The sequence below is a fragment of the Lutra lutra genome, chromosome 12 (genome assembly GCF_902655055.1).
Source record: "Lutra lutra chromosome 12, mLutLut1.2, whole genome shotgun sequence".
Taxonomy (NCBI): Eukaryota; Metazoa; Chordata; class Mammalia; order Carnivora; family Mustelidae; genus Lutra; species Lutra lutra.
The window spans coordinates 45,179,802-45,206,331 of NC_062289.1; the positions used below are offsets into that span (position 1 = coordinate 45,179,802).

The following is a 26,530-nucleotide window of genomic DNA, read 5'->3' on the forward strand; positions in this document are numbered from 1 at the left end:
CCATAAAACTTTAAAGGTTTATGTTCTTCGTTCTTTCAAGGGGGAAAAAAAGAGAGATTTTCAAATTTAAAAAATCACATAAAAATTCATCTATGAAATGGTTTAAGGATTTATGAGTGTAAGTGCTTTGTTCAAATTATTACTGTCACAGTACCAACCAAACTTAACCAGAGATATAAATTTTCCAAAAGGAAGGAAAATAACAAAAGAAAATTATTCTGTTACCATTGAAAAACAGAATAATCAACATGTTTTCCTGTTAAGTTAAAAAAAAAAAATGGTGAGCTCTAAAACCCCAAAATCTTTTATTACAAAAAGCAAGAAGCTAGGGATCAATTTGGATTTAATGAATATTAAATAATTTCCCTCTAATTAATTTTAATGATGTAAAATAAGTACGTCTTTGATGAAAGAAGTCACTAGGGTACAACCATTGTGAACATAGCTCAACATGTTGAGCCTTGTGATTTCTACCATTTCTTGGGTATCAGAAAAAGAGTTCCCACCCAGAATTGACTTATGACACTTCCCTATGCTCCCTTACTATCTCCCCCATCCCTAACCCCTACTCTATACCCCACCCCTGGGCTAGGAGACATGATTAAAAGATACTTGGGAACTCTGAAATGTAAAACAAACTAACAATGGCAACATTCCCCAAATTGTGAAAAAATATACTAAAAGTAAAGGAAATGAAATAAAAGTATAAAAATCAAGCATCTGTCCTCTCCGGTTGGTAGATCTTGTAGTTTGATACTGGGAAAATGGTACCATATGGAGCCACTTAAAAGTTGCCCATTTACACCCGGTCTTTGTTGCCTGAACCACAGACCCACTGCATGCCACAGCATGACCCTGGGTCATAGAGAGGGACCCCTGAAAAAAACCGTAGCCTTCTCCTTTTCTCTCCATAGGAATGGTGATCTAAGCTATCCAAACAAACTCTGGAGGTATGTTTACCTCCAGCATAAAAAGCTGGGAGATTGACTAACAATTACAGCCCATTAACAATCCTTTCAGCTGGTTCTAGCCTTAAGTGAGTAGGTGTTGATGTATGGAAAAGAGGTATTTGAAAAAAGATCCATATATGTTGTCAGAAGTTTCTAGCAATCTACAAGTTAGCTAGGAATTAACCAGCTCAGTTCAGTGTTCCCACTGAACTCTTTAAAAAACAAAAGTGTCCCTCTTTAAAAAACAAAAACAACAAAAAAGAAAACTTGTTTGACTTAAAATCCTGTTTGAATTCTTCTTTAAAGTGCAATCACCAGTGGTCAGTGGTTTAATCAATCCTGGCTATGCAGAGCAGCCACCATAAAAGCATCAAGTAATTAATTAAAGGACAGAGTTCAGTGACATTCTGGGTTGGAAAACAGTGCAGATCCAAGGAGAGTGGCTTACCCAGAGAGCCTGGAAGCTCTGCCCCCTTCCCACATACCTTGCCCCATGCATCTTCCATCGGGCTGTTCCTGAGTTATATCCTTTTTTAATAAGCCAGTAATCCAGTAAGTACAATATTTCTTAGTTCTGTGAGGCTCTCCAGCAAATTAAACCCAGGAAGAAGGGGGTTGTTGACATTTTCCATCTCTACCTAGTCAGTCAAAAGCCCCGAGGACTAGCACCTGGTATCTAAAGTGGGAGATGAGGGGAGAGAGTTAGTCCTATAGGACTGAGCCCTCAATCTATGGGACCCGACACTCTTTCCAGTGTCAAATAGTGTCAAACTGAGTTAAATATGTGGGATACCCAAATAGCATTCATGAAGAACTAATTATTTGGTGTGAAAGAGAAAACACACATCAGACTGGTATCAGAATTCATAACCTTTGACTCGGATCCAGGACCAGTGAGAAGATATGCTCTGAAACTAGACTTCTAACTTGCTAGTGCCTGACAGTAAATCCTTATGTTAGCTTGGCTCAGTTTAGCAGAAAGACAGCATCTCTTCATACTCACTGCAGACGATGTAAACTTTTGAATTCTGTTACCTGAGGAGGCATCAAACCACTCAAATATAAATAAAATACAACTGTTGCCCCAAATTGTAATTTGACATTTATATCCGTCTCTCTACTTGTAAAACAAGTCTTCGTCATCTCTCTGCAGAAGGTTGCCTGATACTGACCTCTTCCTTGAGTTCACTCTATGCCTTCTCTAGGATGCCTTACTGGTATTTTAAACTTAACCAGTGCTGAATGGAGCTGATGATCCCATTTCCACCATTACTTGCCAAATTACCTGCTTTAAACGGGCTCTACTTCCTTGTTTCCACATTTGCATAAAGCACATCTTCTCCCAAGTCACTTAAGCTTAAGCTCTTGGTCACCTCTGAGCACTGAGTCATGTGTAGAATTGTTGAATCATTATAATTATAGATCTGAAACTAATATAATAGGATTTGTTAATTATACTTGAATAAAAAATTGAAAATAAAGAAATACACACCAAGCAAGAACACAAAAGATCTTGACCATCTTTAATTCCTTTCTTTCCATTGTCCCACCACCTCAGCCCCCCATCTAAATTGTTACATCTGCTTTGCTCACCCAGTGTGTCACATTCACCTTCATTCTTACCAGCAGCCCCTCTCCTCAAGCCATAACATTGTTAGATTTATCTTTAAACAGTTTTGATCACTTTCTGGCTCAAAAACCTTCCAGAGCTCCCTTACCAAACAAATGTCAAAATCTCCCCCTAAGTATTTAGACCCCTCCGTGACATTGGTTTAGCCTACAGGTTTTGCCTTGCCTCTTATTCCTCACTAAGATACAGACTCCACTGAAGTCAAGCGCCACTGTTTACGACTTCCCATACCTGCCCTGTGCACTTCCTGATTCTGTGCTTTTGTTCATGCTTTTCCTTCTGGGTAAAATGACTCTCTTCCAATCATCTTCTGCTAATGTCCTACAGATCCAATGCTATCTCCTCCATGAGGCATCCCTAGGTGCCCTCACCAAACATCACCTCTTTTTGGGGGGCGGTGACAATTCTATGGAAATTTTCAAGCTCCCTCATTCTTTTTAGAGCCAAAGAGCTTAAGTACTTAGAAACAATCTTAGAAACCCTTTGTCCTTGAAGCACTATCATTATGTACCAAAGACAAAGAATGAAGGAGTAAAGTTGTTTACTAAGTACCGTAGAGCTTGATAGCGGCAAAGCCAAGACCAGAAAAGTCTGAAAGTAAATCTGTCACCATTTCTACTATATCAAGATTTAAATACCCTTTGATCTGCATACGTATACAATTTAATAATAATCCGTTACAGCTGTGATTTCACATGGTTGCCTTTTTGTGTGCCCAACCTGTTTCTTCCACTTTATTCTGTGCCTCCAGCACACCAAGCATATTGTCCAGAATAGATGCTCATTAAAATATTGCTGTAGGATCAAATGAATGAATTTTGCTAGACTCAAAGTATCTCTAGGCTTGAGGATAGTCTGAAATCCTTTGGCCTGAGGACAGTGGCTATTGAGAGCTCATCCATTCTTTACTTAACCAGTATTTTTTTGAGTGGTTCAGATTACATATTGAACTCACAAAATGTGAACTTTTAATTGAATACCCCAAATATATTTTGAGACAAAGAAAAGAAACCAATATTAATGCATCTATCTCTTAGGCTGAATTAAATTCACTTTGATAATATACCATTAACTCAAATTCAAATTATTTATTATTGAATCATCACTGTAACCAGTGTAACCACTGTAACCAACTTAACTAAAGTAAGCTAAGAAATAAATAATAGCAATCTAATTTTTCAGCTCGTACCATAAAATGTATCTAGGTACTTTCCTCCCTGCCTCACACTGGCATGTGTGTACACACACAAGCGTGTCATGTGACACACACGCACGCACGCACGCATGTGTGTGCAATCCACTTGCACCAAACTTATCTTTGAAAAATGGATTGCTGTAGCTCCAGAGGGAAATTCTCTGATGGTGGTGAAGAATGAAGCCATTCATTACTGTGACAATTAAATTGTTATTACTATTGTCATTGTTATTTAAAGTCCCAATTGGGTGCCTGACTTTTTCTGCAGTAGAGTTATAAACAATGAATGCCGATCTTTAAAGTGTCAAGAGATCAAGTTAGTAGCTACATATGACTACCTAACGATCGCTCTTTCCAGATAGCTCTCAGCGGGGGATATAAAGCAATTGATAGCACTCTTCAGGACCAAGTGGAGAGATAACATTTCTACACTATATATATGGGGACGTGGTCTTGGTAGCCATCTGTCACAGAAACAGACTGACTTCAACCAACAGATTGCATCAAACTCATTTTCTAGACAAAGAAACTGAGGCTTGACAGAGAAGGAAGTATCAGCCCAGAGAGGGGATCATGAGCTCCCATAATTCACTTAGCCCCTAGGTTCCTGCACCCCTCGTCCTTTTTTCTCTCAGTGTTTCAGGGCATTGTTCCTTCAGTTTGCACGAAGTTGGTTGGAGGTAGGCACCAAGGGTTTGATTGATACAGCAATTTGCATCTCAAGGCATTGCTCGATAAATACAGGGCAATGAAAGGCCACTCTCTCACAAACCAATTTCCCCCTCTGGGCTGACTTTAGAAGCTCATTGATGTCACTTCCTTCCTCAGTCAGCAAGTGAATTTTCTTTAATTCTCAAGACCAGCTGTCCATGCTGTCAACAGAAAGTTATTAAAATTCCTTTAAAGTGAATAAAAATAGCCTAAAAGCAAATGTACTTGGAAACAGGAAAGAATCAGTATGCAAAGTCCACAAACCTCTGAGCAAAATAATGTTGATCCAACCAGAGATTTCAAACATTGTATATTCAAGATGCTAGAAAAAATAATTAAAAGATGCTAAAACGCATACTTCTTAATCTTTTATTAGCAAAGGCTTATGCAGTTACAATTTATGCCCTAAATTCCATTGCTCTTTTTCAGATATGATTTGAATAAACTTGGGAATGACTTAGGTTTTCCTGGAGTGGGATTCCCTCCCTTTTTCCTGCATCGACCAGAGAACATGTACATCTCCACCAGCCTAAGACTACCCATAAGCAGGAGAAAAGAAAAATTATCATTAACCGCAATCATAACCACTAGGGCTACAAAATAATTATATAATTTTATATTTTAAGTCATTAGAGTTTTAATAGCTAAAGGGAGGAGATGATTTTTCTTATGTTTAAATAACTGTAACTCACAGAAGTGGTCTGTCTGGCTTCTGAGTCCCTGGGATCCTCTAGCAACTGAATGACCTCAGGAATTAGAAGCCTGCCCTGTTATCTTCTGAATCAGCCCTTGCCTTACCCCTCGATCCCCCAGCATGGCACCCACCTTGTTGTCTGAGCTGCATCTGACCTGGTAATTAAGTCCATCCGAAACATGGAAGTGTTTCCTGCCACTTCTACCACGAACTGTCACCTGCCTCTTCCTCTTTTGGACAGATGACCCAAATCCCGGACTCACTTGGATCCTTTGCCAAGGAAATCTGTATCCAGCCTGTCTTGTCATCCCAAGACATGGCCCAGGTTTGTGTCTTGGGTTCCTACCTGTAGCTGGAGCCAGGGCTCTCCCAAGTGTATTACACTTACAGTTTTGGAAGTCAGACGTTCAAAATGAGTTTTACTAGACTAGAAGAAAGGTATGGCGAGACTGCATACCTTCAGGAGGCTTGAGGGGAGAATCCACTTCTTTCTCTTTTCCAAGTCTAGAGTCTGACCACCTTCCAGGCTCGTGGCCTCTTTTGGCCACGGCATCCCTCTGACCCCCACTTCCATTGTCACATCCCCTTTCCTCTGTCTTCGATTCTCCTACTTCTCTCTTAAAAGGACACTTGTGATGCCATTGCTGATATCCAGATAATCCCAGATAATCTTCCCATCTCAAGACCTTTAATTTAATCACATCTGTAAATCCCCTTTGCCATGTGAGGTACCACATGCACAGGGTCCAGAGTTTAGGATATGGCCATGGTGAGGGTGCATTATTCTATTTACCATATTTGCCATGTCAGTTTTCATAACCTAGATATCTTCATTTTAGTTATGGGGACAAGCCCATAGGGCTCCCTTAATAACTTCTCTTTACATTCTGTTCCTCCCCCCCCCCCCCCCCCCCCGTCTATTTGAGGACACCAGTCTCTACACGTTCCCTTCACTGAAGACCTAGGGCTTGGCCTCGCTCCCTCTCCTGTACTTGCCACATCCACTCAGTCTCCAGAACTTACTTCAGAAAGACCAGGCGTCCTTCCATCTCTGTTTTCCCTCCTGGGCTGAAAACCTCCTCCCTCCTGCCTGAGCACTGGACATGCTCATTGCTCTCTCTGCTTCCTGTCTCCCACTCACCGTCATCCCGTCCTCCGCACAATCACCGAAGTCATCTTTCTCAAGCACGGCTTTGGTCACCTCACCCCCCTGCTGAAAAACCTCTGCTGGCTTTCCACAGCTTGAAAAACGCTTCTCAACCTCACCTCAAGCCAGCGACGCCCCAAAGCTGTTCTCTTACCCTCTTCTCACCCCCGCTACTTCTCACCTGCTCTGGTATACACTCTCGTTCTCTAAACCACTAGAACCTCTCGAGATTCATCCAAATACACCCTCTTCTCGCCTCTGAGACTATTCTTCCTGTCACAACTCCCTGGAATGCCCGTCGCTTATCCTTTGCCCGCAAAATGCATGCTCCCTTCCTTCTAATCCTCCCAATTCTGGGGACAAGGAGATATTGTGAACTCTTTGTTATAGATGGCCAAACAGGCTGGGCATTAGTTAACTGGCCCCAAATCAGACACCTAGTAAATGACAGGGCTGTGATTAGATGCCAGATTGTTCTCTGCTCCGTTCACTCGAGTCCAGTGGGCTGCTGCATTATTAGATGACGATGATCTGATTGCTTGGGCTCTCATTTTTCTCTTGAGTTACTTCAGAGTTCCCTTGGTTCCTAAGGAAACAAAAGGAAGGCTTTGTACTGCTGCTGCCACCCCAGGCTCCCCTCCTGCCTCTTCGCAGTTAGCAACAAGCATTGAGTGCTCTTTTATGTTTTTATAATTTTTTAATTTTTTTTATAAACATATAATGTATTATTAGCCCCAGGGGTACAGGGCTGTGAATCGCCAGGTTTACACACCTCACAGCACTCACCATAGCACATACCCTCCCCAATTGTCCATAAACCCACCCCCCTCTCTAGACCCCCCCTACCCCCAGCAACCCTCAGTTTGTTTTGTGAGATTAAGAGTCTCTTATGGTCTGTCTCCTTCCCGATCCCATCTTGTTTCATTTGCTCTTTTCATAACTCCCAAACCCCTCACATTGCATCTCCACTTCCTCATATCAGGGAGATCATAATGATAATTGTCCTTCTCCGATTGACTTGTTTCACTTAGCATGATACCCTCTAGTTCCATCCATGTTGTCGCAAATGGCAAGATTTCATTTCTTTTGATGGCTGCATAGTATTCCATTGTATATATATATACCACATCTTCTTTATCCATTCATCTGTTGATGGACATCTAGGTTCTTTCCATAGTTTGGCTATTGTAGACATTGCTGCTATAAACATTCTGGTGCACATGCCACTTCGGATCACTACGTTTGTATCTTTAGGGTAAATACCCAGTAGTGCAATTGCTGGGTCGTAGAGTAGCTCTATTTTCAACTTTTTGAGGAACCTCCATGCTGTTTTCCAGAGTGGTTGCACCAGCTTGCATTCCCACCAACAGTGTATTGAGTGCTCTTTTTAAAATGCACATTTGACCACATAGTTCCAATGTTCCTCCCCACACCCTGCCCTAAATTTCCTTAATAACTGACTTCCCACAGCTCTTGCAATGATCATAAATCTCCCAGAAGTGGTCTATGTTACTTGCTTCCCTGCCTCATATTACACCACACACCCTATGTCTCTACTCTGGCCATGATGGCTTCCTCTCCATGCCTTGGACCCGCCCTGCTCCCCCTTGTAGCCTGACTTTGCACATGCTCTTCCTTATGCTGGATGTTCTACTCCTTTTTCTAGGCAAGACTAGTGCTCTAACTCAAAAGGCCAAGCTTTTTCCACAAATCATGTTGCCTCTTCTTCAAACATTCTGTGTATAATCCAACACAAGATATCTAATTATTAAAACATATCAAGAGTATCTCATAGAGCAATGCCATTAAGAAAGGAAGGAAATGGGTTCTTATTATCTGAAGGCTCCAAGATTGGCCCCTGGCATTTTGTAACAGTGGCGTGATAGTCCACTCTTAACGCTGTCATTCCAATTTCTGTGCTCCTTACACTTCTGCCATATCTCATAAAACACTCGGCCTAGTGCTTGAATCCTTAGTGAAATGCTCAAATGTGCTTTTTTTGGTTCATTAATTGATTAGTAAATATCAATTATTCATTACCTGTCTTAAAAAAAAAAGTTTGGCAGTTTGTTGAGCAACTAATCTTGCAACTATCATACAACCCAGTGATTGTTCTCCTGGGCATTTATCCCAAAGAAATAAAGCCTCAGCCTCACAAAAAAGCCTGCATGCAAATGTTGATAGATGCTTTATTCATAATAGCTAGCAACTACCCAGATGACCTTCAGTGGGTGAATGGCAACACACACCTTGTCCCTCCACACCATGGAATACTATGCAGCAATGAAAAGGAAAGATTGCACAGGAATACACAGGCCAACATGGCTGCCTCTCTGGGGAACTCTGCTGAGTGTGGAAAACCAACCTCAAAGGTTATAATGGAGGATTCCATTCATACAATCTTCCTGAAATGGATGGAGAACAGATTAGTGGTTGCCCAGGGCTAAAAGGAGGGAGGGGGTGGTAAGAAATAGGTGGGGCTCTAAGAGCACACCAGGAAGGATCCTCGCAGTGATGAAAATGCTCTGGGTCCTGACTGCATCAGTGTCAGCATCCTAGCTTTTGATCTACCAGATGTTACCATCAGGGAAAACTGGGTAAAGGGTACCCAGGATCGGTCTGTATTGTTTCCTAAAATTGCAAGTGACTACACAGTTATCTTATTTAAAATAAAAATAAGATAAAAGTAGTAAAAATAAAAATAAAATAAAATAATAAAATAAAAATTTTTAAGGACATGTTTAATCAAGTGTGTATCATACCAAGATGTTCACAAGCACTTAATAACTCTAGTGGTGCAAAATTTCTTCTTTCCCCTCTTTCTTGGTTGGTTGGTTTGTTGATCATTTATTATTACTAAGGATTTTTTTTCTTCTACATAAGACATAACACTGATCGTTTTCAGGCAGCTTTACCATTTTAGCATCTTTATTCTTTATATCCTTGTTACCTTTCATACATTACCATGATTTTTTTTTGTCCTGACCAAGATACCTTTCATAAAACTGTTGGTTTTCATTTTAATCTCTGCGTCACTGTAACAAAAGTGTATAATAATGTCTTTATTATCTTCAGGAGTAAAAGAAAAGATTTTTTTTTTTAAGATTTTATTTATTTATTTGACAGACAGAGATCACAAGTAGGCAGAGAGAGAGAGAGAGAGAGAGAGAGAGGAGGAAGCAGGCTCCCTGCGGAGCAGAGAGCCCGACGCGGGGCCCGATCCCAGGACCCTGGGATCATGACCTGAGCTGAAGGCAGAGGCTTTAACCCACTGAGCCACCCAGGCGCCCCAAAAGAAAAGTAGTGCTCGTGCCACCTGCCATGTTAGAGCTCCTTCTCTGGTCCTCAAAGTTCCAGGAGCTCAGTGTTCATATTATACTTGAACAGGTTGTCATGGTTTGGAAACCTTTGATTGGCTGTTGTTCAAGTTTTTACTCAGTCCCTTTTCCTCTCCACTTCTCTGCAAAGTTTCATACAGTCTTCGGGTATCACTCTTACTGGATGTCCCTCCATTCTCTAACATTTTTGCCTCATGTGGTTTATTTAAGATTTGGCTTTTTTTTTTCCTCCCAATTTTTGGAGTGATCATAAAGGTCCATATCGCAATATAAGTGTTTACGCAGATAGCCCTTGACTGCTTTGGAATTTGCATGAGAACAGAGCGGGATCAGTACTGCATTTTATTCATTTTTCACACTTTAATGTCACATTTATTTTTGCTTTCTCTTTCAGTGACTAGAGAAAAAATCCAGGAACATGTCACCGACCAGGTATTTCTTCCCTTCTCATAAATTATAAAGTTATGCTTTAGATGTTAATAGTTAAGCATTTGTAAATATGGAAAAAAAAGGTTTTGCTAATTATTAAGTATTAGCAATAATAAGTATTATTATTAAGTATGAGCAATGCCGTTGGTTCTGAGAACAAATACATTGGTCAGACATGGATGATCATCTGCTTTCTCTGTCTCCCCATCTCCTTCCTTCCCCCCACACACCCCCCGAAGGAAACAGTGAAGTAAAACACTGCCAGTTCTGATTTGCAAGGGTTCCCCTGAACATATCATGACCTCTGCATTGATATTCTCATGGCTACAAATAGACACTTGTATCTAATTTCCCCTTAACTGAGTGACTCTCCTATGTGAGCTTCCCAAGTTTTAAATTGGCCAGCTGTAAGTCACTCCCTCCCAAACAGTTCCAAACAGAACCCCTCCCAGGGGAAATATACAAGTTGACTTTCCATTCTGATCTTTGATTTCTATGCAGCATGGTTAGCCAGCGTCTTCCTGTCTGCTTCACTGCTTTCCTACCCAGTCTTGTTACAGACTTATTTTTATTTGCTGGTAGATGGAGTCACTCTGTGTCACTGTTGAAGGGAGTTGACTACAGCCACCCATAAAACCAAGGGAGAACTTCACCAAACCCTGTCTTCCCCCACCCCACCTCTTCTTTCCATAGGTGATAGGACTGTCGTTCCCCAAAGGCTGCCTGTGCCACCACACTCCAGGAGAGCCAATAGCGGCATGCTTGGGCTCCACTCGCAAACACAAATCTCCATGTCCTTTTATTTTTTAATGATTTTTCCCCGGGCATAAATTATAACTCACCCTTGCCAAGGAGAAGAGTGGTAAGTCTACTTTTAAACCAGTCAAGGGTACATTTTCCAAAGTCTTCTAATGCCCTCCCAAGTAAATTCCAAGTCTAGCCCTCATTGTCATTCCACCCCAATTAAGTTCTAGCTTTACCTAATCTGTGCCAGATGCCCTGTAACTCATCAAGCTCTAAAAATAGTTAACTCATTAGGCTAATGTACTATACCGCAAGTTCAGGAGGCAAAATTTAATGCTGATCAGGTACCATTTTGCTTTTGCCTGTAATTGGATATGTTGACTGATAGCAGCAGCCATCTTGATATTTGAAACGGCCATCATTGCGCAATGGAAAAATCAGTGAGCCATTTCAAGTAGTTTATTTGCTTTTTGAGCTTCATTTCTTGATCACTATATTTTCAGTTATTTGTATGTGCTCAAGTAGTTTGGTAAGGCTGAGCAACAGTTAACCGGTAAAGTTTATTGCTACCATTTTTATTTATTTAAGTCACATAGGGAATACTTTTTCTTATAAAGAGACCTGTTTTCTTTATTAAGTTAACAAGTTAAAGCAGTTGACCAACACATATATTAAGGCCACCTCTTATGGGCAGATTTTCATTTCCTATACTTTCCTTCTTTTTACATTTGGCTAAACTAACAGAATATGTGGACACCAAAATAGAACACCAAATATTTACTTGTAATCTGAAACACTGATGTGTTGCCAGATGAAATCATAATGGTTTCCAGTCCCAATAAGAGAGTGAAATTCTTTGGACTTTAACATAAGAACGAAGGGTCTTCAGTACATTCATTATACAAGGAAGGGTCTTAAGTATATTTTGTTATTCAGTCGTTCTCAGAACAGACAGTTGTGTTGTTCACTGTCTGCAGCTGGTATGTCTAATTTTACAATAGGATTTCTATTCTTTCTTCTCCCAAGTAGAGAAGAGCTCTCCACTCTCACGAACACACAGACAATACAATACAAAGAGGCACCTTACACCTCTAATTTATTGATTTTGGCAGAGAACCAAGAAATGAAGTCACACCCCTTCTTTAAATCACTGGGCCAACCCCGCCCCCCATATTTGGCTTGTAAAAAACGGATTTGAAAACTCACTTTGGATGATCAATACAGTGTTCTTTATCAGAAAAGAATGTAAAACGGAGCACTGTTGAGCATTAATCTTTGCCCCTAAATCCTTCCCACCGGGCACTATAGATTGTGTAATTAAATTGAAACTGAAAATCGAGTCCTTTTTTCTCTTTTTTTCTTTTTCTTTTTCCATTAAGTTAAGTGACGAATTGCACACCAATGTGAGAAATCAGGGCTGGGGCGGATGGAAAGCTCCAGCCCCTTGGCGAATAGCCAGCTTGCATTTTTAGCCGAGAGCATTTTTACCACACCTGAGCTCTGAGAACAAACAACTATTTGAGTTCTCTGGAGGGAACGCTGGATTCTCTCCTGTGTAATTCACTGGGGAAATTAGTATGCTTTTTTAAAGTAACTTGTTAACGCAGCTTGTTTACGAGAAGAGGACAAAAATGAGCAGTGAACCGCTTGGCAGCTTATGTCCCAGAATGGGATGAAAGCATGACCCATTTTTTTCAGCTGTCTCTTTGGCAGTTCGGTGCTGCAACCATTTCCTCTCTGAAAAATGTTCCTTCTAGAGATGAAATCTCCTTTAGGTTTTCTGAATAATTTTTACTAGGGGAGATGAAAGATAATACCCTAAAATGCTACCAAAAATACCTTTGAAACCTCTATTAGAATATCGCCCGTACAGAATGGGAATACGGTGCATAAAACCTTCTCACTTCAACTTGGAAACTGCCTTCTTACAGAGTAGACAAGGGAAACCTGTAGTAAATTAATACCTTCTGTGTATGCCTTTTTGAATAGTAGGTGATTGAAACCCATTGTGAATTAGGACTTTGTTTTTACATGGCGAGGTGACAGAGAGGGGCTTCATTTCTTGTGGAGAGGACATGCACGTTGGGGAGAACATCCCCACCCAGGCGCTGGTGGGGACAAAGGCTCGCCCTCCCTGAATGCCCAGTTGAGAAAGAGCCAGCCCAGTTGCTGTGCCATGAGAGCTGTGGCGTTCGTTCCTAGGGCTGTGGTAAAAAACTCCTACCAACTGGGTGCTTTCAAACAATGGAAATGGGTTTGTCTCTGTTCTGGAGGCTAGAAGTCCAAAAAATTCAGGTGTTGATAGGACTCCCTGCTCCCCACGAAACCTGTAGGAGAGGATCCCCCCGTCCTTGCCTCATCCTGGCTGCTGGGTGGCAGCCGGCAATCCTTGGTGTTGACTTCCAGCTTCTGTCTCTGTCGGCACGTGGCATTTCCCTGCGTGTCTCTTCTCTTCTCTCGCTCTTTTTTTTTTTTTAAGATTTATTTTATTTCTCTGAGAGAGAGAAAAAGACTGAGTGTTGGGGGAGGGGCAGAGGGAGAGAAGCTTCAAGCAGATTCGCTGCACAATGCAGACTTGGAGGTGGGACTTCTGATCCTGAGATCATGACCTGCGCCAAAACTAAGAGTCAGGATGTTTAACCAACTGAGCCACCCAGGCACCCCATCTCTTCTCTTCTTATGAGGACACCAGCCATATGGGGTTATGGTGCCATCTTAATGACCTCATCTTAACTCGATGACATCTGCAAGTACGCTCTCTCCAAATAAGATCACACTGACAGGTGTCAGGAGTTAGGAATTATATATACCCATCTGGGGGATACAGTTCAACTATAAAAATCTGGGGACCTCTGAGTGATCCTTGAACCCAACTTTCCCTTTGACCCCTGATCATTTATGATGACCTCCTGACACCCCTCCCTCCAGCTCCTCCTCTGCCCAGCCCTCCCCCACCCTGCACCTCTTCTTCCAGACCCTCATCTCCTTTGCTCCCTGTAACTTTCCTGCTTCTGTTCACTGCCTTTCCATTCACCTTCCCTGCTGCTCCTCTTTGCTTTCTAAAATACCAACACTCTGTATCCATCTTCTGCTGCAAAACAAAAATCAAACTGAAACACCTCCCCCACATTTAGCAGTGATGACGAGCCCTCCTTGTGCATTATACTCCCATATGAGGTTTTGTTGCACAAACCTGAGACTGAACTCCTTCCCCACCCCAAGAATGCTGGGTCAGGAGTTGGGTTCAGACCTAGCACAACCCTTAGACCAGGCCAAAAGGGGTCATATACTTTCCAAGACCCCAGACATCACAAACGCAGAAATGCAAAGACTTTTTTTCTTTGGAGCTTGGTGTTTTATTGAAGTTTGATACTCAGCAGAGGGCACCTAAAATAGGGGCGGCAGGACAGAGCAGCTGAGTCAGGCCCCTCGTCCAGTGGAGTGGGGCTTGTTTTGGAAACCAAGGAAGGAGGGGCTTCAATAGCTTTAAGGTGTACTTCTGCCCTTCTCTCTGCTTTGGAGAGAAGTGGGGTGGGGGATACAGTTTCGGGTGATATTTAGAAACGTCTCGCAATCCTTAGGTCAGAAAAGTGAGTTGTAAGGTAAGTGAAGCGTGATCCCTGCGCCCCACCCCACCCTGGCCAAGGAACCTAAAGAGACTGAGTCATCCACCTCCTTCAGCAGATCTAGTCTCTGGCCTGACGATGGCTTCTGCCTTGACTTCCTCCTAAAGGTCCACGGACCACTCAGGTCATCAGTGGCAGGGTGGCTCCCCGGGAGAGTAGGTCTCCTATGGCCTCCAGGCCCAGGACAGTCCCCTTCTGGACAAGCTGCAGACCCTGGGTGGAAATGAGGGCCATGTATTGGGTATTGGTTACTTAGAAAATTCAAAATATTTAGACACACAGTATGTGGGCCTCCATTCGTGCTCTTGCTCTGGGCCCAAAAATGTTGAGAATGATTCTGCTCACACACCTGCAGCTTTGAAACTCAATATGTGAGTGTCATAAAAAACCCAGATTGAACCCACTCATATATTGTCTATAGGATAAAACCCTAACCTTTGAGTATGAAACCCAGGGCCTTGTGACCCCATAATACTTTGGACAGCAAGCTCCTCCCTAGATTCATTTCCCATTCTGCTCCTTTCTGTAAAACAATTGTGTGCTATAGAAACCTGTTCCACGAACATCCTAACCCCTTTTCCAGCACATGCAAAATTTACTCATATTCCAAGACCTAACTTAAATACGACCTCTTCCATGAAACTCTCCTTCATCATGTGGCTAAGAATAATTTCTCCCTCTTCTATGCTCCCATACTATTTTTCAGTCCTTTTGCTACTGATCCTTGCGTGTTCTACTCTACTTTCCAATTATCTGTCCCTATATGATTTTGTAACTGGATGATCTAATCCTAATGAGACAAAGTCATGTTTGGTTCATTTCAGTGTCTACCATTAGACCTTGCACATCATAAATAACCAACCAATTGCTGGTCAAATGTAAATTTTTCAAGTCACCAAATTATTGTCTGGATAGCCAGAGGGATGCTAAATGTGGGCAGCCCACTCCCTATACACGGTGCTGCTCTAAACGGTTGTGTCATTGATACCTACAACGATGGGAATCAAGTGTTGTCCTTTGCCCTCCTCAGCAAGAAATCTCAGCTAGAAACAGAAAGGATAAGCTAAGAATGCACATGGTCTCTGTGAATAATGGTCCCACTGTCAGAAGGATGAAAGAATCAAAGGGCAGGGGGACCCCCACACCTCCATTTTATCTTTGTGTCCACATCCCGCCACAGCCTGTAGAATGTTAAATGGTTTGCTTGGGTCAAGACATGAGCACCAGATTTTTTTTTTTTTCTTGAATGAATTTCTCGAATTTCAGTGTAGCATGAACTTCACAACTTCTAAATTTAAAGTGGGATTATATTACCTCGCACTATTCTTATCAAAATGGCCATGCACTCAAGGAGACAACTTTGACCTAAAGAGAGTTTCTCACTTCAAGTTTAGCACTAATGGAACTCATAAAGATCCCACCCCCCTCATTCTCTTTGAAGATTACCTTCCAGAACTGGAAGTTATGCTTTAGAAAAGCTGTCCGATTTATGAGCCTTTTTAAAGAATGCTTGAAAGCAAGACTGAAAGGCTCCCAAAGTGATAGTAGCATGCATAGTGTTTAACAAAGCAGGATTTATAAAAGATGATCTTTATTAAAGGTCAGATGGCTTCCTATCTAGAAAATATGTAGGTGTAAATGTCAAAAGGCTGGGGCTCACCTTTTTAATCGGAAGCCAAAGAAATTAAAATATTGTGTAAGGGTGTCTGAGGAAACAGACAACAGAGAGCGGTCTGTGGAAATAAACCCTTAAGACAGAGGGAGGATGAGAAAATGGCCCTTGGGTACTTTAAAAGCATGAGCACTAGAAGCAAATAATGATGGAGATTAACAGAATTGTTTATTAGCAACACTGCGTGATCTATTAGCAATCAAATATGCAGATAGTTCTCACTCAAGCACTCAAAATGCGTCTGAATAATTGCGACCACTGATTGTGCCAGCCACTCAATGCTCCATCTTATTTATCTGTCACAACAACGCTATGAGGATATATATTTTAATCTCCTTTTTCTACAGGTGGAAACTCAAGCTTGAAAGATTTCATAATTTTTCAGGTTCTGCGATGCTTTGCACTCAATTATTAATAATACCAGTCAACGCTGTTACTAGGCCCTTGATGAGCTTTCTGTTTGCGGGCACAAGGCTCAATTTTACATAAAATTATCTCATTTAAACCTCATTTAAACCTTACAAGCAGTGATCTTGCGAGGTAGGTACAAATCAAGGGATTCATGGTTCATTAAGTGGCTTGCCCAAGATCGCACATCAGGATTGAAATAATGGAACTTGACCGTGTAAGCACCAACCACTATTCTATACTGCTTGAAATACCTTTATTTAAAGTCATCTGGCTGGTGAGCGGCAGAGTCGGAATCAGAATCCAGATATATATCATTCTGAATTTCTCTTCACTGTTGGTCTATATCGCTACTTGTTCTGAAAGTTTTCCTATTAACTCAATGATCCCACCATGACCACCCTAATCTGGCACCCCAATTTTGACACTAATCCTGAAGCCAATGATGGTGAGACCCTAGAACACAGATACTTATGATGGTAAGTTTTTTCTCCCCAAAGCAACAAGATGTGCCTATACTCACTCTGGGGTTCCTGTTAAGCCTTAAATTACCTTTTAAATTAAGTAAGTGAAAAATCAAGTGAATCTGGTCCAAGAGAAAAACTATTTTGTCACCTGAATAGAGATTAAAAACTGAGCAAAAAAAAAGCATACGTTGGGATAATCTGCTGCCCACTGGCAATTTTCCTCAGCAGAGCCCCAGCAGAAACACCATGAACATAAAACAGAGTGGAAATAGACCAACTATAAAGATGTGCTCTTGTTCCTTTATTTTCCAGAAAAGTACCTTACTTCTAAAAACTCTCTTATAAGTTCTTCATTCTTAGTTATTACTGTGTAATTGTATATACCCTCATGTGAGGAAAACCTGGGATATGGAAGCTCTGTGTCAAAAATGTAGCATCTCGGGGCGCCTGGGTGGCTCAGTGGGTTAAGCCGCTGCCTTCAGCTCAGGTCGTGATCTCAGGTTCCTGGGATCGAGTCCCACATCGGGTTCTCTGCTCAGCAGGGAGCCTGCTTCCTCCTCTCTCTGACTGTCTCTCTGCCTGCTTGTAATCTCTGTCTGTCAAATAAATAAATAAAATCTTTAAAAAAAAAATGTAGCATCTCTTAAAAAGAACAAAAAGAGCTAATTTGCCATCTCGTGTAAAGGAATCACACCACCGTAAGACGTTACCACTTGATAACCCAGTGAAATGGATCCCACGAATGATTTTCTTGTCAATCTGTTTTCCTTCTTTTTCTTCCCCTCTTTTGAGTTTTTCTAATCACATCCCTCCTTCCTTGCTAGCACTTTGGAGCTCAAGATGAATAATTTCAGTAATAGGAATTTTTCAGCTTAGCAGATTTTATGAGCCAAAATGGTTAGCACCTCGTTTGGGATTATTCTCTCCACGCGGAGCAACGAGCTTCAGCAGCCAAGTTCTAGGTGCCAAGAGTGCAATGATTAGCATTCCCCAGCTCGAACACCACCTCCAAGTGGAATGTCTCTTTTTCATTTCTAGGATTAAAGCTTTGATCAAAATGGGCCACGAAGCCAACATGTCATCCTTGTTTGGTATATACTCGAAACCACAGGGTTTGGTTTGATTTTGATTTTGTCTACCTTTAAACTATTTTCCCCATATTGCTCTTTCTCCTCATGATAGGAATTGAGTAAGTCATCAAGTGAAAACTTGGTATCTTTGGGATTGTGGGAAAGAGGTGCTTAAGGGGTCATCATTTTGAGTAAAAGTGGCTGGTTGCCATAAAAATTTATGTTTTAAGAAGTAGTGATCAAAGTGGGTGCCTGGGTGGCTCAGTGTGTTAAAGCCTCTGCCTTCGGCTCAGGTCATCATCCCAGGGTCCTGGGATAGAGCCCCACATCGGGCTCACTGCTCAGCAGGGAGCCTGCATCCCCCCTCTCTCTCTGCCTGCCTCTCTGCCTGCTTGTGATGTGTCAAATAAATAAATAAAATCTTAAAAAAAAAAAAAGAAGTAGTGATCAAGGGATCAGAAGTATTTTTGTAGTGTATACCTGTCATTGCTTAATTCAGATGTACTCTGTATTTCCTTTGCATTTTAAAACTTTAAATACTGTTTGATCTTTATCAGTGTGAATTTCACTATTTCCAATATTTGGCCACCCTACATATTTCTAAAACCCCCCAAAAGGAAAAAAAGACAAGAAGTGATCATTAATACTAGACCAACTCTCCAGAAACCACATTATATATACAGTTTAAACCCCCTCAGTGCAGATTCCCTGGGCATCCATCAAGAGATTCCTTTTGAGTTTTTGTGAACCTTTGTGTGTACCTGCATTTTGTTGAGGAAATGTTCCTTGGTCTTTTGTCAAAATCTCAGGAGTCAAAGAAAGTGTCCTGGAGAGTTTTTCTACCTCTCAGTAGAGAGAAAAAGTGATCCCACTTATTTCTTTCATTATGCATAACTTGAAACCAATATCATTTCAACTTTATTTGTAAAGTAGCACTTACAGAGAACCGATTTCTGTTCTTGTAAAATATACAGATGAGTAGTGAAAATTCAGAGTACCAGGAAGGATCCCTAGTGAAAGCTACCTTGTGTTTATTATCCTCCCTGTGGAAAAAGTTATTATTCACAGAAATGTTATGTTACATTCCATGGTCAATCATCAAACAAGGAAGGAATAAACGCGATTCTTCACTGTTTCATCATGGGTATGTGCCTTGCTCAAAATGTATTAAAGGGGAGTATTTTCATCATGCTATTACTGAATAATTAAATTAGGCCAATGTTCTGTGGATGTGGAATAATGAAATTTACTTTGTTGAATGATTAGCCAATCAGATTTCTCTCATTTTCTAAGGCAATGGATTGACTAAAATGTGACCATAAACAAAATAGATTTTATTAGGCATAATCTACTTTGTAAACAAATGAAATTAATTCTCTGCCTGACCTAAAGCTTTGAAAATGAAAGACCAAAATTGAACACATGCTTCCAATTTTGGTTCTGTTACTAAGATGACACTTAATATAAAAGTTACAATTTAACTTCCCCTCAAGTATTCCATACTTGATACTAAATGACTCTTAGAAATATGTTCATCAACAGATGGGAGCCACTTATGGCCTCATAAACTCCAAAGCAAGTGAAATTATCTCAGCAAAATAGAAAGATTACAAGAAAGCCTCATCTGGTTATCTCAGAGATGATGAATGCATTGCATATTGGTTCAATGGCGCAATGAATATTGACAGATAATCACCCTTCCTCATATGAAAGAAATACGGAGGAGATGAATGCTACTCATGTATGTTTTTAATCAATCAATAAGCAATTTTAGTACATGCCCTATGCTTGGAGCTGAGCTTAGTGCGACGAGATGTGGAGGAAAGTGCCAGCACCGACCCTCTTCTAAGGGGATTGTCTCTCTTGGAAGAGAAGACTAACACGCCTTAAGTGCTGCATAGAATGACAGACTGTGTTATTGCTTACTTGCTCTTAACCACCCAGTATAGACACTGTGGGAGTTTGGAGAAGTCAACAATCAATGAAAAGAGGCCAGGAAAGGATCATGGAGAACTTGAAACCACATTTATTTAGATTTGATTCAGCGGGAAGTACAATGAGCTGGCAACAAAGTTTTGAGAGTTGAGAAATGACCTCGGGAAAATGAGTGTGGAATTTTCTTAAAACCATATCCTGTATTTTCCTTTTTGCTCTGTCTCAGTGGTACCAGTCACCAGCCTCTCTCCAGGCTACTCTGCTTCCCTTCCTGCCAGGCCCCCGGTCCATTCCCCACTGGGCGGGGAGAGTGAGCTTTATAAAACATTAGTCACATCATGTTCTTGACCTCTCTGAGACCTCCAGCAGCTAATGTGATGCTTCTGATGAGACCCAGGGTCCTTCCTATGCTCTCCACCATCTGATTGTCCTACAAGATAGGGTCCCACCCTCCTCTTCGATTTCCTCTTGTGTCACTGTGCCCCTCCCGCTCATGCAACAACCACACGGGCCCTGCCCTCCGTCCTTCCACCTGGCCTGTCTCACCCTCACACGAAGACCCTTTCACTCGCTACCCCTGACAGACATGTTTGTCATTCAGACTTCTGCTCCAGTAGCTTCTCCCGAAATAGATCTTCCCTAGCCATCTATCATCTATGTTGTCTCCATTTCCTCTCGGCCCCCACTACTCACACTCCCATCACTGTCCGCTTTGGTGTTTGTTTCTCACTTACCACCAGTGACTTTTTTTTTCTTGATTATTCCTTTGTTTATTTGCACATTAGCTACCTCCACCCACAAGAACATAAGTACCAGGAGAGCAGGAGTTGTTTGTCCCAAGGCATTAAACAGTACACATATTAGATGCTCAATAAATGTTTCTCAAACGAATGCTTCGCTTAATTCATCCTGTGGGCAGGCAGTAACAATGGTCTGGGCATGAAAAAAAATGCGTGCATGTCCTATATTGATAGTGGAAGTGAACACTTTAGAGAAAAACTGAATAGAATTTGGTGTTCGAATATGAAGGGAGGTAACGGTCTACGACAAAGATTAACACGAGGCCCCTGGGGTTACCGCAGAAAGGTGATACTCTCAGCAGAAATATAAAAGTCGTAGTTAAAAGCCACATTTTATGAGTATATACTGCACATTGGACATTATATATATATTTCATTATTTTTCACAGCTCCATTAGGGAGGCACCATTCTCCGTCTTATGGATGGGAAGCTGAGTCAGCTCCCACCAAGGTGTTCAATTAGGGATGCTATTCCAGTGAGGGAGGTTGATTTGGTAGAAAAGCACTAGTATAATAGTAATTGACAATTGCATATTAAGTAACGTGTGTATATCGATCCAACACCAACTCACCACTCATCCTCTCCCTGTGGCTTCGGTCCAGGAGCTTGCCTTTAACTAAAGGAGACCGGAGCCCTGGCGGTGGGTGGAGACAGGCAAACTGACCCTTTCCTGCCATCTAGTGTCAGCACACCCCTCCTCGCTCAGGAGGGAGCGTGCTCTGAACCTGGGAGCCTCACTGGACGCACCATGCGTCACAGGCGAGGCAGGAGGCTTTAACCCATGGGTCTGAGAACCGATCTAGAAGCGCACCTCCATCTACTTTTCAATCACCATACTGGCTACAGGCTAGTTACCAGTGGCCTTCAGTTATAGAAGACCCTACGGAAATCCCCTGTGTGGAGCCTGGGACTTCCTTCCCCCGGTTGTGCACAGCTTTCCCTTGTGTGGGAAGTAGGTGGAATCAAGAAGCTGTGGTGTTATTTCTGAGCGGGGGGTGCCGAGATGTGTTCATTCCTTCCAAGGAGCAGATGACAGCATTGTAAGGAGGCAAGGGAGGCGACGATGCCATGTCTGAAGGACCTTCAGAGAATTCTGCTTGCTGGCTGGATGATATCAGTGTCTCTATAAATAGGTTAGACAGTCCATCAGTGACTGGATGTAAGAAAATTGTAGTTGGATATCTACAGTATATCCAGTATGGGAAAGTAGCCCTGCCGTCCCACTCGGCATTGCCGTTCCCAGGGCTCAAGTAGCTTTGGACTAATAGGTACTGGGTGGTGGAAGAAGAGTTTCCCCAGGTATATGCTGCTTCCCCGGACTTGAGCTCTGCCTAAAGAAAGCAACAGAAAGGGTTGGACGACCCCCAGCACCAACCGCCCGCCTTGGCCAGGGTCCCACTTGCGCTTACCGAGTCCGGGCTGCAGAGGGCAGACCCCTCTCTGTCATCCTCCCATGTCCACTCGCAGCTCATTCTATACCAGCTCTGGGGAAGGAAGTTGTACAGACCCTGAAGACTCCCAGCCTCAGGCTAAGGGATGGGGACTAGCGCTGCTCATACCTGGCCTTGTGAAGAAAGGGGGACCCAAAGGAGTATCCAGGGCCAGGGCCCTTAATGCTTCTTAGTTTCCATGACTTCTTGAATCAAGTAGACTCACCTTCAGGAGAAACAAGTCATTTTGGAAACCCCCAAAAGCTTCAAAATTTGGATTCAAATAATATCAGTAAGATAAAATGGGTAAAATTTGAAGGCATGAAGAGGTAAGACCTACAAATACGCATTTTGATCATCACTTCGTTTCGGCAGGGATCTGTTCCTTCTGATGCCCTCATCTCGTAACTCACTCTGTTGCCCCCTGCCTCTCTGTCCCTCTCCTTTGCTGTGAGTTTGTCTTACTTTCTCCCTTGGCATTCTTTTTCACACTGAAATCCCCAAGAGAGATCCCACTCAGCATGACCTCACGATCGCCAAGGCCTGATCTGGTGCCTAAGGCAACCCTCTCTTCCTAGTGCAGGGCCCAGGTAAGCCACAGGGGCACCGAAGGCTGAGGGGCCTGCTCTGGACTGAGAAGGCTGGGCCAGGCTTTGGGGAGGCAGCCTTGGGTAAAGCTGAGTTGTCAAATATGCAGGCAAGTAAGCCAGAGAGGCCTGTTTGGCACTCAAAGGTGCTGACACGGGCAAATCTGATCCGGGGCTGGCAGACACTTAACCAAATAAGACGAATGGAATGTGCTCCTGCCAGGGTCACTGTGGCTCTCACAGCGTGGCCCTTCCCAGAACTCAAGTGACTTTGTACTGATAGGCAATGAATGGGAGCAAAACAAGCCCTGGAGCACACGCCGCTTCCTGGGACTGAGTTCTCGCCCACGCCAACGCCCTCACCACCACCGCCGCCTTGACGTAGCTCTTCTCTTGGACTCTCTTGGACTCTGCGTCTCTTTAAGGCTGTTCCTTTTTTTCTCTTTACTGATAACTAGTTTTCCAGCCCACAGCCAGAGGGGAGATGGATTAATGGACTTAGCTAGTCACGGGCCACACCCCTGAGCAGAGGTGATCACTCCGAACTTTCTTCCTGGTTGCCAGCTGGCCTAGGGATAGGCGGCCTTTACAGCAGGTGCTTACTCCTAACTGGTGTCCACCTCCATCAGGTGAAACAGGAATAGGACCTGTTGCTCTAGTCACTTCAGCCTGCAGCTGGGAAAGCGGGCCTTCTGCATGAGCTGCCCAGTGTCAAAGGACAACCAGAGAAGAAAGGCACAGAGACGGGATGTGTTAACATTTTGGAGAAACCTACTATGTATTAGACACTGTACTGGGCCCTTTGAAACTGCCTTTATCTAATACGTTTTCAAAAAGACTCCTTTTTTTTTTTTTTTTTTTTCCTGCCACCAGTGTGTCAGAATTAGAGGGCTGAGATTTTAGGATGGCCTTGGGTAAATAGGTCCAAAGAGGTTTTTTGGCTCAAAGTTGGTTCTAGGTCATAGGACTGCCTGCTCTGGGCAAGAGAATTCTTACCAATCTATATAGTCTAGTTCAGCGCAATAAGATGAGATTCCATAAGGGGTTCCTTTTCTCAGCCTTATTTTATACATATGTACATAAACGCACACCATGAACATCTCCAAAGGGCAAGTGACACTTCCAAAGGGCGAGGTGTTTGGGATCCTGGATGCCAGCCAATGCCATCACTTCCATTTCTACATGTACAAGAACAAATATTAGGATTCTCACTTTAAAAATGGAAAAACAGAATTAGAATGTTAATTGACTCCCTGTAACAACACTGGCTGTGTCTTTGTAATATCCTCTCATCTCTTAATATTTCCTTGCATTTTGGCCAGACTTCCAGCTGACTACCGACACCTGTGACTCACTGCCTGAAGGAGCTTACCCTGGCTTCCTGTAGAGCAGCCTAGAATTGCCAGACCTCTTCCCTGTAAGAGCCTCCAACCATGGCTGATGGGATTTGGTGGGATAACTCTGGAGCTCTCAAAGTTCCCCAGTGGACCTGAGATCCAGTTCCTACTGTGCTAACTTTCTTTAAAATTCACCCTATCCTCTCTGCCTTCTCTTCCCTATCTTATTTTCCTATTGTCCTACATGTACTTGCTAGAATCTACTCCGAATTAGCCACTGGCCTCAAATCTTTGACTCAAGGTCTGCTTCTAAGGAAACACAAATAAAGACACTGCCCTAAAATTGCCCAATGAATATGTGGAAAGCCTGGTGGATCTGACTTAAAATTAAAGGTTCTTTATATTCTGTGGGTCTATCCAGCCACCATGTTGTTGGCCTCACAACGGCTTTCTTCTCTCTTGCACTTACATCTCCATCCTATGGAAGCAGCCAAGCCCCCTCCTCCATGGCTGACCCAGGGCTCTGGCCTTCCCTGGCCCCCTGGTCCACCCTAAGTTAGTCCCCTGTTTCAGTATCACCCCATTTACTCATTCCCCTTGCTTGCTAATCCATACCTATAACATCAAAAGAGAGAGAAAGAGAAGGAAGGCGGGGGGAAGGAAATAAGGAAGGAAGGAAGGGAAAAAGGAAGAGAGAAAGGAAGAGGGAGGGAGGAAGGAAGGAAGGAAAGAAGGAAGGAAGGGAGAAAAGAAGAAAGAAAACTTCACACACAGGCTTCCAACCCAGGGCAGCAGTCTCCCTCCTCCCCATTATACCCCTGTGAACAAGAGCAAGGATGGTCTAGTAACTGCATTGTCTAGAAGAAGGTGTCAGAGTCAAGGTTGCCTCCTCCATGTCTCTTCCAGAACCCTCAGGTATACAGACTCTTGTTTTTGTTCATCTTCAGTGCAAGGGGATAAGCAGCGGGTTGACAATTAGTAATTTTTAGAAAACTCAACACCAACTTGGAGATATTAGAGAGTCCTATTCCAAATCGATTAGGTATCTACAATTCCAGTGAGCTATCAAAATCCTTGCAGTGCAACATCCACTTATCTCCTCCTTCTTTTATTGCAAATATCATTGACTGTATTTGTCACTCTCCTCCCCACTGGACACGTGCAAGGCACACCCCGGCGACAACATGGTGAGGATCAAACATTCAGAATGGATTTCACGTTAACCCCCTGCAGCTCCTCATTAAAGTTTTGAGTTTCTTTAAAAAGCAAAGTGTTGTGCTCATTCTTCCTAGGATGGAAGTAGAGAACTGGACTGTGTTCCTGACTCTGCCACTGACTTCGCAGAATGACCTTGGGCAAATTACGACGCAAGTAGTTTTATTTATCCACGAATTTGAAAGCAATAGCCTCATTTTTCTCAAGAAACCTTAGAAGAAAGATAAAATGATAAATCTATAAAAGCACAATGGACTCCTTGGACAGAAGCCTTACCTACTTACACACATCAAGGTTATGCCTGTTTCCAGGTTCCACAGGTCTCGCCAAACCAGAGAACAGCACTATTCTCAGTAGAAACTTCCTCCTTGATGTTGACATCGCCCTACGTCCTCGTCTTTTGCGTTTCTTTGGCTTTAAGGGAGAAAATAGAGAGAGGAATTAAATCCAAAATTGAGAGGACTGGCAAATGAAATTAGAATTTCAGTCCCTGCATCCAAGTTGACTATAGAAATGAGCTCATTGGACCAGTTGGAATAATCTCAGTATTGCAAGTGTTGTTTTGTGTTCAAGCAGCTTCAAAGATTTGAAGGTGGCAGCTGAGAGAGAACCAAAAGTCACTAGTTTCTCTCTCTACCCCCCCTTCCCGCCCCCAGCTTCACGTGCTCATTATTTCTTCCTGGGACTGTAAGTGTGCTTTCTTTTCTTCTGTTTTCTTTCATCATCTTTATCGCCACTACACTGATTTTTTTCCTTTCCCATTTCTGTCTCTCAGTTGTCTTCTGCCTTCTTTCTTCCACTCAGCTTTATCCCCATTTAGCATTTATCATGGACTCTTTTCTTTTTTTTTTTAAGATTTTATTTATTTGACAGAGAGTAAAATCACAAGTAGGCAGAGAGGCAGGCAGAGAGAGGGGGAAGCAGGCTCCCCGCAGCGGGCTGAGCAGAGAGCCCGACGCGGGGCTCGATCCCAGGAACCTGAGATCACGACCTGAGCTGAAGGCAGAGGCTTAACCCACTGAGCCACCCAGGCACCTCTTATCATAGACTCTTAAGTCTGTCATGTTTTAAGTGAGAAGAGGAGAAAAAGATTGAAAAAGCAGAGGAAAAGCCTTCCTATTTGCCTAGAAAATGCTTGTCCCAT

The 26,530-nt window shown here is 42.6% G+C and overlaps 2 protein-coding genes across 5 annotated transcripts in view; one reads left to right on the top strand and one right to left on the bottom strand.

Annotated features, from left to right (window-relative positions):
• The window catches only part of CHST9 (carbohydrate sulfotransferase 9), a 232,060-nt gene that overhangs the window by 192,130 nt on the left and 13,400 nt on the right, over positions 1-26,530 (top strand). For both annotated transcript variants that reach the window (XM_047697612.1, XM_047697613.1), the window contains one exon: positions 10,060-10,097. In XM_047697612.1, the coding sequence (XP_047553568.1) occupies positions 10,060-10,097 (38 nt within the window). The remainder of the gene's footprint in view (positions 1-10,059; positions 10,098-26,530) is intronic.
• Positions 20,131-26,530, bottom strand: part of LOC125082228 (uncharacterized) — a 67,799-nt gene continuing 61,399 nt past the window's right edge. For 2 of the 3 annotated variants that reach the window (XM_047697620.1, XM_047697619.1), the window contains exons 2-4: positions 25,671-25,800; positions 23,924-24,045; positions 20,131-22,148 (exon numbers count right to left, since the gene is read on the bottom strand). In XM_047697620.1, the coding sequence (XP_047553576.1) occupies positions 21,780-22,148; positions 23,924-24,045; positions 25,671-25,767 (588 nt within the window). In that variant the 5' untranslated portion in view covers positions 25,768-25,800 and the 3' untranslated portion in view covers positions 20,131-21,779. Of the gene's footprint in view, positions 22,149-23,923; positions 24,225-25,670; positions 25,801-26,530 lie in introns of those variants that run through there. The other variant, XR_007121921.1, reaches the window with a different exon arrangement.